The sequence below is a fragment of the Vulpes lagopus genome, chromosome 6 (genome assembly GCF_018345385.1).
Source record: "Vulpes lagopus strain Blue_001 chromosome 6, ASM1834538v1, whole genome shotgun sequence".
Lineage (NCBI taxonomy): Eukaryota > Metazoa > Chordata > Mammalia > Carnivora > Canidae > Vulpes > Vulpes lagopus.
The window spans coordinates 5091345-5107265 of NC_054829.1; the positions used below are offsets into that span (position 1 = coordinate 5091345).

General features: G+C 45.7%; 1 protein-coding gene across 3 annotated transcripts in view; it reads right to left on the reverse strand.

The window, feature by feature from the left end:
• The window catches only part of EML1 (EMAP like 1), a 186911-nt gene that overhangs the window by 25943 nt on the left and 145047 nt on the right, over positions 1 to 15921 (reverse strand). For 2 of the 3 annotated variants that reach the window (XM_041758948.1, XM_041758947.1), the window contains exons 5-10: positions 11934 to 11962; positions 10935 to 10991; positions 8208 to 8337; positions 3862 to 4011; positions 2996 to 3065; positions 608 to 718 (exon numbers count right to left, since the gene is read on the reverse strand). In XM_041758948.1, the coding sequence (XP_041614882.1) occupies positions 608 to 718; positions 2996 to 3065; positions 3862 to 4011; positions 8208 to 8337; positions 10935 to 10991; positions 11934 to 11962 (547 nt within the window). The remainder of the gene's footprint in view (positions 1 to 607; positions 719 to 2995; positions 3066 to 3861; positions 4012 to 8207; positions 8338 to 10934; positions 10992 to 11933; positions 11963 to 15921) is intronic. The other variant, XM_041758949.1, reaches the window with a different exon arrangement.

Genomic DNA, 15921 nt, shown 5'->3' on the forward strand with positions numbered 1-15921 from the left:
AGGGGTGGCCCTGCCTCACCCGTTCTATTAAGACCAGCCTCCGAAGGGGCTGCAGAGCCCCCTCCTGGAGAAGCCAGTGCCTGCAGCACACACAGCACACATCTGTGACTAATAGGGGCTGGGGGACCGGGAGGCCATGTAGGAGCAAAGGCCCTGGGGCCGAGGCATGTAGTGTTTGATGTGAACATGTGCATGCGTGTGTGAATGTAAGTTTCTGAAATAGTGGTTTATAGGGCGGATCTGTTGAATGGGCACATCCTGAGGAAGATCTGGAGACCATGAGGCCTGTCTGAGCCCTGCTAACGGACAGGCAGCCCTTGTGGGGATGGCAGAGACACACTGGAGCCGCCTACCCAGGGGCAGGTGAAATTCAATGCCAGAGCAGACAACAGTGCCTCCAGGAACAGGAAGACGGTGCTGCAGGGCCTCTCTCCATCATGTGTGTGACCCCAAGGGGACACGTACGACCTCAGAATGAGGGGACCTGGGCAGCAGGACGGTGTCCCAGGCAGCCAGCAAGCACATCAACTTCTTCCCTTTTCAACCTTGAGCTGCCTCTCTCCTCTCTATGGACAAGGGCCCCAGTATCCACGGGGCTCGGACTTACAGATTTTGAGAACGCGATACAGGTGACAGCTCGGTCAAAAAACCCAACTCCGATGACGTGCAGTGTGTTCAGTGTCACGGAGTCCCAGATGCGCACATGTGGAGGCAGTTGCTGTTTAGAAGGAAATGCAGAGAGAGTCACCGACCATGCTGGGCAGACAAATTCATCTTTCCCTTGAAGCTACAAGGCTACTTCGGTTTTGTCAAAATGAGAGGTCTTTTCCTGCATTTGATGATTCTGCCTTTTGGCATCAACGAAACATTCACAACAGCTTCAGGAGATGGTGGCCCCTGTGGGAAGGGGACCCTCTAGGGGAGGTCCACCAGGCTTTACATTTTGAATAGCCAATTCTTCATAATTGTACCATAGGGACTGGCGTGCTTCCTCTGTGCATCGAGATGTGTCTGAATTTTAAAATGAAAAATGAGGGCAGCCCGGGTGGCTCAGTGGTTTATTTTATTTTATTTTAATTAATTAATTAATTGGCTCAGTGGTTTAGCACTGCCTTCAGCCCAGGGCCTGATCCTGGAGACCCAGGATGGAGTCCTGCATCAGGCTCCCCACATGGAGCCTGCTTCTCCCTCTGCCTGTGTCTCTGCCTCTCTCTCTCTGTGTCTCATGAACAAATAAATAAAATCTTAAAAAAATAAAAATAAAAAATAAAATGAAAAATGACAAGGAAACTGGGATCTCATACAAGGGCTATTCTAGTAAAGTCTGTTTGTCCATAAGGGGTAAATACATCTAAATTCAGCAAGCCGGTCACCACCAAATAGTATCGAGAGTTTAACATAAGAATGGGCCTCACGGAAGCAGACAATCCGGTATGCACAGGGGAAATTTAGAGCTGTTACCATCAGTTCAAAACCTCCCAATTGTGTTCCAAGGTGAATGATCCTAATTTTTCTCTCCCTCAATAGAAGCGTCCTAGCACGATCAGCAGGTGGATCGGGAAAAGGACTAGCATTATACCCGGTGCACAGAGCGGGCTGAGGAGGGCCAGGCTCCGGGCTGGACTTGCTCTGAGTAGCTGTGTGTCTGCAGACAGTCAGATGGCCTCTCGGTGTCTCTCTGCACCTGAACTGAAGGACCGGCTCAGAGAGCTATCGTTATCTTCCCTGGCTCGGAAGAAGTTCGGATTCTATTTCAATGCTAGAAACTGAAATACATTTTTAATCCACTAGAGGGAGGAACAAATGGTTTGCTTCAAAAACTTTAAAAAGCCACTTCACATTAAAAAAAGGATGAAGACCCTATCCTGTTTATGTGTTATTTACATTATCATAAACTGATTTCCATCGTTCCTGTTACTTCTTTTTTTTTTAAATTACCTGTTACTTCTTTTTAAGTGTAGAATTTTAACATGAAAGGGCATAAAGTTAATATTTATTTATTTATTTATTTATTTATTAAGATTTTATTTATCTATTCATGAGAGACAGAGAGAGAGAGGTGGGGGGAGAGAGAGAGAGAGAGAGAGAGAGGCAGAGAAACAGGCAGAGGGAGAAGCAGGTTCCATGCAGGGAGCCTGACGCGGGACTCGATCCCAGGTCCCCAGGATCACACCCTGGGCCCAAGGCAGCGCTAAACAGCTGAGCCACCTGGGCTGCCCATAAAGTTAATATTTAAAATTTGATGTTATTAAAATATTTTCTGGAAAATGGCAGCATTTGTGTTTTCCAGGAAGAAAAGATACTGGTAAAAATAGAGGTGCTCTGTGTATGTAATTAGGTTTGCTTCCTGTATTGGGCAAGAATAAGCTATACAAGGTAGATATTATAAAAAGCTATAAGGAGTTTTGGGTAAGACCACGGATTGGTGTCAAGAAGTACCTGGAAGCCAGTTTTGTGTTGCTCTCTCTTAAGAGTCCACGGTTCCCTCTCTGATTCCTTAAAATTCAAGTGAAAGTCTTGCTGAGGGTGCTTATAAAACTTGAGTCCAAGCTCTCTGAGCACCCTTTGGGGGCTCTGGGGTGACGTCAGGAATACAGGGCACTCAGGCAGAGGGTCTGAGGTTCACTGAAGAGCCAAAATGCCCCCTGTGCAAATGCTTATTCATTAGGACTTCTACTTATGAAATGTATACCTAATATTTTAATCTTAATCGTGTGTGAGTAAGGATCTTAGGGACTGCTGAATTCTCAGGAAAGAACAAAGCTATTTAAAAACTGGCTGAAAGTAAGGCAAGTTCAAGGCGTTTTTAAGGTCACTGGAAGAATATGCAATAAAAAGTTCTTTAAAAAAATTTTTTTTGCACTAAAAAAATCTAATGGGGGATTAAGAAGCATTCGGATACTTTAATTTTACCTAGGCAGGCTTATTCATCAGCAAAATGTTTCCAGAAGACTATATCGAGTTTATGAAAATAGGAAGAGATAAAGCAACTCACTTTTCCATCCTTAGATGTGCCCGCGACTTGTCCCGTTGCTATTGTGATCCTGTCAGGGTGGACCGCTAGGCTAAAAAGAGGATATTTATAAAACAGCCATTCTTTAAAGATAAGCTTTACTTCCCTCTTGGCCAAATAGAATCTAGTCAAAAATTTAATATAAAAGAACTATACGGTACTTGACTTCTCACGGACTCAGACTCACGATGAATTCTCAGAGCACCCCAACAAACCTGGGCCATTAGCGCCTATTTCATTCCATCCTTTCTGGAGAACTTCCTGACTCAAGGAGAAAGCATCCTTTGCTTGGAGCATACCATGCCTACTACGGCAGCCTTTATTACATATGTTAAATGGCAAAAGTATCTTTTTCCAACAGGATTTTTAGAATTGACCAGGGATCTAGGACAAGTAGATATAGGGAAAGACACCCGTTCCACCTCCCGTCCTTCCAAGATACATAAAACCCCCATCAAAAGCTATGCGTGAGTTATGAATGAATGAAAAAGGAGTGAATTAAACCAAACCCAGTCATAAGCATGAACATTTTAAATTTTTTTTATTTTTTAAAATAAGGACCCAGATCAGAAGCTATTAGCATGCTTAGAAGGCCTCCAGACAGGGGTCTATGGGAACTATTCATCTGGGTGATCCGGTAGGTTAAGATGATGTGTTCGAAGGGTAGAAAGCTAAACTAGCCTATAGTGTCTTAGAGAGCCAGCAGCTGGCAGGCCACCAGCTACGGACAACACAGAACGTAAGGAGAGCTTTTCCGAAAGATCCTGTTCTCTCAGATCCCTTTTCTTTAGTTGTAGCTCAACCCTGACATCTTCCGCAGACGTACTTCCACGAGGGTGAGGACTCACCACTTCACGTCGTCATTGTGGCCGGTGTAGTGCCTCTGCAGCTGCTCCTCCACGTTGTACAGCACCACCACGGAAGCGATGAAGTACACCGTCTCCCCCGTCGGAAGCAGGTACAGATTGTTCCGGCAATCACGACCCCGGTACCCATAGCTTGGTGTGTGTCAAGATAAACTTTATTTCCTTAAGAGCGGACAAAACGCTGGCTTTGTTCAGCGGGAACAGACAATACAATTCCACAAGACTATTATCATCAATTTCTCTCATTTAAATAACATGAAATCATAAATACTCCGAGCCAAATACATGCGACCCTCAACAGGCAGGCAACAGAGTTGGGAACGGTCATTGAGTTGAGGTGTAGACAGGGCTTTGTTCGTAGAAGTTATGTATTATATTCTGAAAGCTGAATTTTTCAGCTTGATCAAAAATGTGACTTATTGGGCCACACCTGGGTGGCTCAGTGGTTGAACATCTGCCTTTGGCCCAGGGCGGGATCCCGGGGTCCTGGGATCAAGTCCCGCATTGGGCTCCCTGCAGAGAGCCTGCTTCTCCCTCTGCCTGTGTCTCTCATGAATAAATAAAATCTTTTTTAAAAAAGTGACTTATTTTAGTTACCAATGGTAACTGGATCGGACATTTGTGAAGTCACCAGGAAGAGAACTACTTTGAATTTAGCCAATCAATCATAGACCTTGGGAGCAACGGTCAGGGCCATATTTCTTTATGAATTGTTTGGATTTTACGTGGATGCCTGTCTTTTTCACGACTAGTCTGCCTTTATATTTTTTGTCAAAGGGGCAACCTGGCTGACTCAGTTGGTGGAGTGTGCGACTCTGTGTTGGGGTTGTAAGTTCAAGCCTCACATCGGGTGTAGAGGTGACTTAAAAATAAAATCTTCTAAAAAACTAAATTTTGCCAAGCTGGTTTTCTGAAAGGCCTGCTATCCTAACCAGCTTGACACTAAAATTAAAATCTCCTGGACACTGTATTTTGACACTTCACAAGAATGTTGGAATACTTTGCTCCAGAATTTTTCTCTTTCCTTTCTGTTGCCTTCCTTGAGTAGCTCTAGGTATCATACCACCCGCTCAGATCTACTTCATTATCACAAGGTCTGCAGTGTACTCTTCTTCCTGCTGGAGTGTTGGGTCTTTCACGGAAGAGGGTTGACTCTGGGAGCAGGAGAGAAGCAGGGCCAGCTGGCTGTCATCTCTCCACCGCCTATCCCATCCCGCTGTCATCCACTTGGGGGGCTGGTGTCTCACCACTACTCTGTGGCTTCACAAGAGGACTGGCTCTGGTTCTAGAATCATAGCTGGGAAATTATTCGAATCCGTATGACAGGCTGTGGCATTTGTAGCTCTTTTGGAAAACAAAATAGTTCTGAAAATGTTAAGTGACTGAATTATCTCAACTACTAAGCAGTGTGAGGTCAAAAGAACTATTCAAAAAAAAAAAAAAAAACCCAAAAACTGAAAAACAAAAAACCAAAAAGCCCCTGAACATTGACATTCCTTATATTTTAAAGTATTTTTAAAAATAAATTTTAAGATGCTGGTAACTGACTTGTATTGGCCTTACTTATTGAGTGAATCTTCCTTTTTATTGTAATCTAGGAGCTAAATCTTTTATTTAGATCTTTTCTCTTGCATTATAAAAGTACTTGTAACAGGTGCAAACAAGACTCCCACATACATATGTAAAGGATAAAAAACTTCGATCCTCCTTGCTACAACCATCCCCAGCTCCTTGGAGATAATGACCTCTGTTAAGACTCTGGCATATATACTTTCAAATCCTGCAAACTATTTTGGGAGCAAAACATCACTTGAACTTGGATGTGAAAAACTAACCTAACAAAAGTCCCATTTATTTGAAGTAAGCTCCACTGTTTTACATCTTCAAAAATACGAATAGAGAGTAGGCTGGAAAAAAATGTGTTTTGAATAATGATTTCCAGCTATGATTTAACCTAAAATTTAAACTCTTAGTGACTTAAAGAAGAACTGAATCACTTCAATTACATGTGCCAAAATAGATGCATGTAAATGCTTATGAAACCTGAGTCTGAAAATATAAAAAATATATTTTGTGAGAGAAATTCAGGCGCAGATGATAATACTACAAAATTCCCAAAGAGTATGATGCCATCATTTCAAATAGTAATTATTCCAACTCAAATGACAATAGCATTGATTTAAAACAGCTTCTTCGAACTTATTTTTGGGGCTTGGCAGCAAACTGTTATTTAAAAAAAAATTTGTTTGAGGGTGGGACACCTGGGTGGCTCAGCGGTTGAGCGTCTGCCTTTGGCTCAGGGTGTGATCCTAGGGTCAGGGGATGAGTCTTGCATTGGGCTCCCTGTAGGGAGCCTGCTACTCCCTCTGCCCATGTCTCTGCCTCTCTCATGAACAAATAAATAAAATCTTAAAAAAAAAATTGAGAGTGAAGAAAGGAATCTTGCTCTTTGTCTTAAAATCTGTATGGACTGCAGGCTTCCTCTAAAATAAAATAAACAGAATAAAATAAAGTAAAATTAAATCAGGAAAAATAGAGTAAAAATTTTAAAAACCCCAACACTTCATACACCCTTTTTCATAGGCTCTACTTGTTTATTTCAAGTTTTTGTCCTTGAAGCTCATTCACTTTTCCAAATCTCATAGTATAAAGGCTCCAGGAGCTTTATCTTAGGATCATTAGTCATAGGGCTGACTAGGATTTCTGTGGCTTTGATTTGGGGCAAGAGGGAGTTTTTTCTTAAAGTAGCATTCTATCTAGAAAAAAACTTATTTTAAAAGTAGCATTCTATCTATGGCACGTGTTGATTTTTTTTATGCCTTCACTATACTCCCTTCATTTAGTACTGGGGTATTCCTGATGTTACTCCTTCAATTAGTCTCCCAAGTCTAGCTGAGTCCCCACTTGGTTTGGGGGGGGGGTGCCTGTCCTTCCTTCCAGGGTGTCTATCACTCTGTCTGGGGGTAAGAACCTCCAGCCAGCACAGTTTAACTCAGTTTTTGATATATTCATTTTCCTAAGTTTGTAAGTTTGGTGTAAGTTGCATTTCCACGGTTTCTGGGTAAACAGGTAGAGCTCCTGGCTGTTCCATCTGCCCTGCAGAGCTGACTAAGCATATGACAGCTCCTGGTAAAAATAATCAGTTCTTTCAATTTCATGAGAATCCTTAACTCTGTCCATTCATGATTGTTTTCAATAGGCTTGCTTTTCCATTAGTTTTTAACTACATTTATTCTGTTGGAAAGATTAAAATTCAGGCCAGAGAGTGATGCATTTTCCCACAACTCTCTAAAAAAACAAAACAGGAAAAAAAATAAATAAAAAATAAAAAAACAAAACAGGGACGCCTGTTTTTGTGGCTCAGTTGGGATGTCGGGGTGGCTCAGTGGTTGAGCGCCTTCCTTCAGCCCAGGGCGTGATCCTGGGGTCCTGGGATCCAGTCCCACATTGGGCTCCCTGCAGGGAGCCTGCTTCTCCCTCTGCCTGTGACTCTGCCTCTCTCTCTGTGTCTCTCATGAATAAATAAATAAAATCTTTTTAAAAAAATTAAAAAACAAATCCAAAAACTATCCAGCATATTTGTATTTTCTTTCTTTTTTTTATATATATATTTGTATTTTCTTTTCAGGAAAGTAATGTAGATATATTTGAGCAAAAACTATAATCATTCAGGAATAAGTCAGTGTCCCCCACAATCAGCTGCCCTCATGGAGCCCCTCCTCTGCCAAGACACTGTACTGCATGCTAACACATGGCCTGTTTTGTTAATTTTTTTAAAAGTGAGAATAGAATAGTTTGTTCTTTTAAAAAAAGCTTAAGAGAACTTGGAGTGCCTTGGTGGCTCAGTGTAGATTAAGTGCCTGACTCTTGATTTCCACTCAGGTCTTTATCTTAGGGTTGTGAGGATCCAGTACTGCATCGGGCTCCATACTCAGCATAGAATCTGCTAGAGGTTCTCCCTCTGCCCCTCCCCCACACCCCCTCTCAAATAAATAAATAAATAAATAAATACATACATAAAAGCTGAAGGAACTTAAGTTTTATGAATTTCTACAGTTAAACTTTAAGCTCGGGGATCCCTGGGTGGCGCAGCGGTTTGGCGCCTGCCTTTGGCCCAGGGCGCAATCCTGGAGACCCGGGATCGAATCCCACGTCAGGCTCCCGGTGCATGGAGCCTGCTTCTCCCTCTGTCTGTGTCTCTGCCTCTCTCTCTCTCTCTCTGTGACTATCATAAATAAATAAAAATTAAAAAAAAAAAACAAACTTTAAGCTCGGAGCATGAACCAACTTAAACCTCGTGACAGGTCCAGCCAGTGAATAAAGGATACACCCATTCCAGCTTAAGTCTCTTGGTTGGTAGTTCTACTTTTGCTTCCAAATTGTAAGAGTCCACTTGATCTTTGGGCATGTACATGGTAACAGGGCGTCCACGAAGAAACATTTTTACATATCCTTCTTCTACAAAAAGAACAAAGATATTAGTAAGACACCTCAGTGCCCAGTACATCTGAAAACAAATGTTATCTTCTCGTTAGCCTTTTAATGTAAAAGGGAGAAAACTTTACCCTTCGTGTGATTTCTAATTAACATGTTAGGGACAAAGAACTGAAACATAAAATTAAAGAGTTTAAAACAAAAGTTTTCACCCTGTTTACTTTTGACATGCTGCTGCTTACTTAAGTACGTGAAATCTAGAAGAGATTGTAAAAGGCAAGGGGGAACTAGATTCCATTATTTTTCCACGAGAGAATTGGTGCTTACATTTTCTTTATCATCAGGAGGGGGAAAAAAATGCCACCTCAAGAAATTACAACTAACACAAGGAAGCCACTAAAATTTTTTATTGACTTCAATGTATATACAATTTCAGTATCAAACTTCATATCTTTCAATATTTAAATTGGTTTGTTATATTGCAATGTAGAAATGTATCTTTATGTATCTTTTTACAGTGGACACATTTTTTTTGAGTGCAAAGAACACAAAATCGGCCAAAGTACATGCTAGGGTGCACACAAGAAGGAAAATGCTCAAAGAAAAGCTAGAGAGAAAATAAAAGAACAATTAGAGGCATTGTGAAATAGAACCTTCTAGAACAAACTTTTTTTTATAATAAAGTAACTTCTGATGTGTCAAGAAATTACGGGGCAAGAGTCAAACCCAGTAATACGTTGACATGGGACAAGTGTGGTTTTAAAAAGAAATAAGTTGGGGTCTTCTGCTGGCTTTCAGGGTATAATAAGACCAGAGAAAATGTCTTGTGAGTTCCTGATGAATTAATTCTGTTAGAACTCACTGCAGATCAAAGGATCAGGCCTTCGCGGCAGTTAAATCGGGCAGTTGGAACCAGCCAGAGCAGCACATAACTCAACAGAAAGATCATCCACAGAGAGGAAACTGGTGAGAAGTCACGGAGTCATTACACTGCCACAAGCACCACATTTACAAATTAGTTTTGTAAGTCTTGTTCCTGACGATCCTCAAACAATGCCACATGCGATATCACCTAAATTAAGAGGCCATCCCGGTGTTATGTTACTGTGTGCGTGCACTTCTGGCCTGGCATGCATGCGTGTGATGCACTCTCCACTCTGCATGGCAAGTCTGATTTTTTAATAAGACCCCACACATGCTCATCCTGCAGACAGTGCGCCGGACGCTGTGCTCCATGGACCCTCCCTGAGGATGCTGCCACCAGGCTCTGTCTTCCCCAGATCCGCAGGGACCAGCCCGTCACAGGTCCCGGCACCCCAGGCTCTCCTACTGCCCTCCTGCGGCATCGTACACCGGCTGCCAAACCCATCAAGGCCCAAAGTGGATCTCACCACGTCCTTCCTCCACGCAAAATCCTTTTCCCGCTGTCTTACCTGCTAGATCCAAACATCTAGCACCTGCCTCCTCCCTCCTAAGTAACCTCGTGGCTGCAAGCACCCCACCTGCATCCTCCTGCCGGGCCAGATGTGCTCCTACTATCTCCCACTGGGCCTCTGCCCTTGCTCTTCTTACCCCAAACCCCTTCCCTTCCTTAATCCCTCACCAAAATCTGGGCTCACCAGACTGTGTGACCCCACCCATGCAGGACCTAGGGGCACCCCACAGATGAAAGAAGGGAAAAGAAAGCAGGCAGGAGTGAGCACGGAGCTAGACAAGCGATTCCATCAATTCTCTTTGTAGGAGGGGAGGCACAGAATGTGGATGGGTAATAAAGAGGATATAATGCCATCTCCACTGCACGGCGGAGCCCTCCGTGGCTGCAATGATCAGTGTGCGTGAAACACGGGGTACACTGTAGCCGTGTGCTGGTTAAGTCCTCACGGTGGAGGCTTACTTAGCACAATTCTAAATCACTGACCTAGGCAAAAAAAGGCGCTGAATTTTGCCGTGGCACGGTTTTGCACTGGTAATTCAGACATTCTACATTTAAAATCAAAATGCAGGGGCGTCTGGGTGGCACAGTTGGTGAGGCGTCTGACTCATGGTTTTGGCTCAGGTTGTGACCTCAGGGTCGTGGGACCGAGCCCCACGTCGGGCTCTAAGCAGTGTCTGCCGGAGATTCTCTCTCTCCCTCTCCCTCTGCCCTTCCCCCTGTGCTCTCTCTTCCTCTCTCTCTTTCTCAAATAAATAAGTCTTTAAAAATATTTTAAAAATAAAATCAAAACACAGCAAGGGAAGCAATGGTATTTTCCAGGCGTGTTAGGACAGCAGCTCGCAGCCGCCAACCCGAGGGCGCGGAGGGAGAGGCCAGTAGCGGTGCAGGACACCAGGTCAAGCAGTGGGACATCCAGGGCTGCCCTATAGCTCTCTTAAGGTTTATTCAGATTTTTCAAAGTTCCTGCAATCAGCCAATAATCAAGCCAGATTGAATGTAGCAGCTACTTATTAAAACCCATCCAAGTCAATGCGCAGGAATGCTTTTAACTTTAAGTCCGAGTGGCTCGTGTGCCCAAAACATTTTCATACGAGGAGATTATGTGCTTGCCTGTATGAAAAAAGTTTCTGCAGCCTGGGTAGCAGCTTTGCTCAGAGAGCTATGAGGTTTCAGAAATGCCGCCTACCTTTGCAGTGTGTCACCCGGCGTTTCCCTTGTGATTTCGGAGACAGGGACAGAAGCGCTAGATAAAGAGATGGCAAGAACTGCAAGAGGGACCGGCCTGCCCGCTCGCTGGGGAGCAGCTCTCGCCGGGGAGCAGCTAGCTCTCAGTCGGAGAGGCCGCCCCGCCCCCGGCAGGAGAACCTGCCTGAGGTGCAGGGGTTCGGGGTTCCGACCAGTGTGCTCAACACCTGGCTCTGCAGGCTTAGGGCAACCACATTTTCAGCACATGACCTCATGCTTCCCGAAAATGAAATGAATACTAAAGCACATGCTGAAACCTACGGAACGCTGACTTTTAGAGAGGTTTCAAATCTGAATCGAAGGGACAAAACTGAAAAAGTTAAAACCGAATGGATTTACTTAACGGATGCCATACCTGTCAGTGATTTTGCATTTTAAATGCGCTTTTAAATCAGGTTAATATCCTAAAAATAGCATCTACCTTATTATAAAATGTGTTAGAAAAAGAAAGGTATATGGAAAGGTACCTATGAACTATTAGTTTGCAGTTTAAGAAACCAAAGGCAGAAAACAGAGAAAAAAGCTACTTTTAGACGAAGTTATAACTTAATGCACCAGAAAGCTACCCTTTTGGAGAGCTGCAGATGTTGAGCCAGAAGCCCCACAGGTCAGGAAGGAGTAACAAAGGCAACAGAAGTCTTTTCTCCTAGAAGCTCTGCTTCTGCTCATGTGGTGGCATTTTACTCTTCCTCCTTATTGGCGCATCTCAAATCGTGTTTAAAGGGGGACAGTAGAGGGTCCAGTCTCGATGACCATTTTGCGGCTGGTCTCCGCAATCTGAGCCCCGGCCCCCCGGGGACACAGGCTGGTGGCACTCGACCTGTCAGCCCCACCACGAGGACAGCGCAGGTGAAAGGTGACCCCCGGAATAGCTATGCATTTGTCCCTCGAGTCCTGGGGTGAGTGAGGGGCACCCACGCAAAGATGAAATCAGACTTACCAGCGCTGAAGACGGGCTCCTTGGGTTTGCTGTGGAGATGAAACAGAGACAGGTTTATTTTTTATTTTTATTTTTTTTAATTTTTATTTATTTATGATAGTCACACAGAGAGAGAGAGGGGCAGAGACATAGGCAGAGGGAGAAGCAGGCTCCATGCACCAGGAGCCCGACGTGGGATTCGATCCCAGGTCCCCAGGATCGCGCCCTGGGCCAAAGGCAGGCGCCAAACCGCTGCGCCACCCAGGGATCCCCAGAGACAGGTTTAAAGGGAGGCTTGTGGCAGGTGGTTTCACCCCCTTCACGTACGGGCTGGTCCCACGGACGCTGCACCGGGGATACTTGTTAATAAGAAAAAACAAACCCACGCAACTGCAAAAAAGGAACAACTGTAAATGAGAAGGTCTAAACGCAGGTGCAAGAGACTAATCCCAGCTTTATCGCCACAACTGGGCCTTTCAGGAGAGCAAGTAGGGGCCTAGCGAACAAAAACGTGCTTCATCAAGAAGAGAATGGCCACGTCTCAATGTGTAAAGGTTTGCTCTTCTTCCCCAAGCTCTTCTGATGGATTATTTAAAGAATTTATGTAAAATCAGCAAATTCCTGACACGGGGTCTTCTGGGTAAGAACCCATAGAGCCCAGCTCCTAGCAGGGTGGCTGCTGTGAGGAGAAAAAGAGGACAAAAATAAGGAATATTGGGGTGCAGCCGTCTCATCAGTGTTGTGGGAACCCCACTAAGGATTTTGGCCAGGCTGAGGCCACCCCCTGGATGCATCTGGGAAACCAAACTCCCAAGGCATTCAAGGTCACGCCACTGACTGGCTAAGGTCATCCCAAAGGGGCAGGCTTCCCTGGGATGAGCTCGCAGGAGGAGCCCCCTGCCCCCCCACCCGGGGGAGGGAAAGCATGCCTACTACGTCGCACAGCAAGCACCTGTAGGGAGAGGTTACATCTGCCTGCCAGACAAGGTTGGGGGGACTCTCGGGCTGGGCAACAAGCGTGTCCCGTCAAACACAGAGCCAGTACTTGACCCCAAGACTCCAGGGTCCGCGCTCTCTTCCCCTGTACTCTCCTGCCTCCTGGGTAACCTCCTGCTTTGGGATACGGAACAAGACGGACACTGTAAATGAAAGCCACTCCCGGGAGAGCCTCCAGAAGCGCACAGATTTGCGTGCGTGCTCATAATTTTTAAAAAGTACCAGGGCAGGGATGCCTGGATGGCTCAGCAGTTTAGCACCTGCCTTGAGCCCAGGGTGTGTTCTTGGAGCCCTGGGATTGGAGTCCCGCATCGGGCTCCCTGCAGGGAGCCTGCTGCTCCCTCTGCCTCTCTTTCTGTGTCTCTCATAAATAAATAAATAAAATCTTTAAAAAAAAAAAAGTGCCTGGGCAGATGCAGTCCTAATGTTACTTTTCTTCTCCATTTTTCTTAAAATACATTGAGAAACACCACCAGTAAGAGTTAGTGGTCATCTGGGGCGCCTGGGAGGCTCAGTTGGGAGGCTCAGTTGGTTGGGCGGCCGACACTTGATTTCGGCTCAGGTCATGATCTCGGGGTTGTGGGATCGAGCCCCCGTTGGGCTCCATGCTGAGCACAGAGTCTCCTTGAGATGCTCCCTCTCCCTCTGCCTCTCCCCCTCGCCCTTGCCCTTTCTCTCTCAAATAAAGAACTTCAAAAAAAAAAAGAAAAGAATTAGCTATAACCCCACAATATAATATTACCAATGTCCTTCATTCCTAGGTAACTTTACGTAGTACCGGGGTGGGGAATCTGGACTGATGCTTCAGAAGTGCTTTGTGCTCGCCTCAAATGTGTTTTAAGTAGTTGGATCTGTTGCACGGCTCTGACTTGTGTCACTGAAAACTACTCTGAAAACACAGCAGAATCTTTAAGGTGACATGTCTTACACTGGCCTCTGAGGCCCTACTGCCACTGCTCCTGACAACTTTATTTTTCCGTCCGCATGTCCCCTTACTGTCCCCAGTCCCGGAGTCTAGCTGCCCCAGCCCTGGGGCCCCCTCACACGGGCTGAGAGCTCCTGTGTCAGGCGTCTGCCCTAGCTTCCCCTCCTCCTGGACACAGGTCCCACGGCCCCTGTGCGTTGTCTGTGCTTTGAGCCACTTCCCAGCAAGGCCTCTCTGCTGCTCCACTCTGCAACCTCCTCAGACCTGCCCCCGACACATCCCATGCCACGGCAGCAGTATTTCTCTCCAGGGCCCCGACCAGCCACATCCTTTCATGCTGTGTCCCTCCAGCAGCAGGTCATTGCCTAGAGAGGGCAGGGACCTCTGCTCTGCTCACTGCTGGGTTCCATCCCTGTGACGGGACACAGCTGCCACCTGGCACCTGGGGAGCCCCCGGGGTGTGTGTGGGGTTCCCTCAGGTCTCCCAGTGGGGTCCTCAGAGCCCAGCATGCACCACACCTCCAGGGCTGTCAGCTCCCCTGTCCCTCCTGGGGGGTGGCCAGCTCCCGCCTGGCACCCATGCAAGCTGCACTGTGTAGAGAATTTCTCTCGGTGCCCCCGCTCTGTCCCTGGACAACAGCAGCCTGGCACGCCCGCACCTCAGGAGGGTGTCCTTCCGCATGCCTCACCTGCTCCCGATTTGTCACAATCTCACTGAAAGTCTGCAGAAACGTAGGGGTGTGTGCATGTGTGCATGCATGTGTATGAAGAGTCCCCTGTGCCGGGGGCTCCCAAGATTTCCAAGTGACCGTCCCAGGCCACAGTCAGCTTAATTATTCCAGGAGCTTTCGGCTGCTTTCTTCTGACATGCACCCAGGAAGGCTCCTCTCTTCTTGCAGCCCTGCCCAGGATAAAAGGAGCGGGGGGGGGGGGGGCCTGTCTCTCCTAAGACAGGCTTGTCACTTTGTGGGTTTTAGTTCATCATACGACTTTGCAACCTCAGCTCCAGGGTGGGTTTAAAATAGCCGTGCTCTGATAGCTCACTGTCAGAGCAGGAATGACACTCCTGTGATTGTCTGCGTGGAAGCACAAGTCTTACCTCCGACTTTCACATATGATTAGATTCACAGGCGGGGTGAGGACGTGAGAGGAAAAGTGGAAACGGAAGACTGCAGGGCAAGCCCACTGGTTAGAGGAACATAATGACAGGGGAGCCAGGCAGGGAATCAGAAGACACGAAAGTCATTTATCCATCAGGACTTTGATCATAGAAGTGGAGAGACACAAAAGCCACGAATGCAGGAATAAGCAATCCAGAACCTTTCCTGGACACTGAAAAGAACAATTATGAACTCTGTTCTCAGAAAAAGAGATCCAAGGGCAGTGTGAATTCCAAATACAGGAAGGACTTTTGATGCTGAGCTTCTAACATTAGAGGAACCATCAAAGATCTCTAATAAAACACTAGAAATGAGGGCGCCTGGGTGTTTCAGTTGGTTAAACATCTGTCATTTGGTTCAGGTCATGATCCCGGGGTCCTGGGATGGAGCCCCACATTGAGCTCCCTGCTCAGCGAGGAGCCTGCTTCTCCCTTTCCCTCTGCTCATGCTTTCTCCCTCAAATAAATAAATAAATAAAATCTTTATAAAAAATTAAAAAAGAACACTGGAGGGCAGCCCCGGTGGCGCAGCGGTTTAGCGCCGCCTGCAGCCCAGGGCGTGATCCTGGAGACCCTGGATCGAGTCCCACGTCAGGCTCCCTGCATGGAGCCTGCTTCTCCCTCTGCCTGTGTCTCTGCCTCTCTCTCTCTCTCTGCATCTCTATGAATAAATAAATAAAATCTAAAAAAAATAAATAAAAAAAAATAAAAAAGAACACTGGAGATGGCAGTGTGAGTGTTAATGACTGAAGGTCATGGAGCGAGACGCCAGGTCACACTAAAGTATTCAGAGTTCTTGAATTTTGCTCTGAACTACGCATCACGTTTTGGATATATTATATTTAGAAAGGATACTATTGTTGGGTTTCATTATTTTAGAAGGCTACATTTTTATAGAAAAAAATAATCTGTTTACTTTTGAATCCATT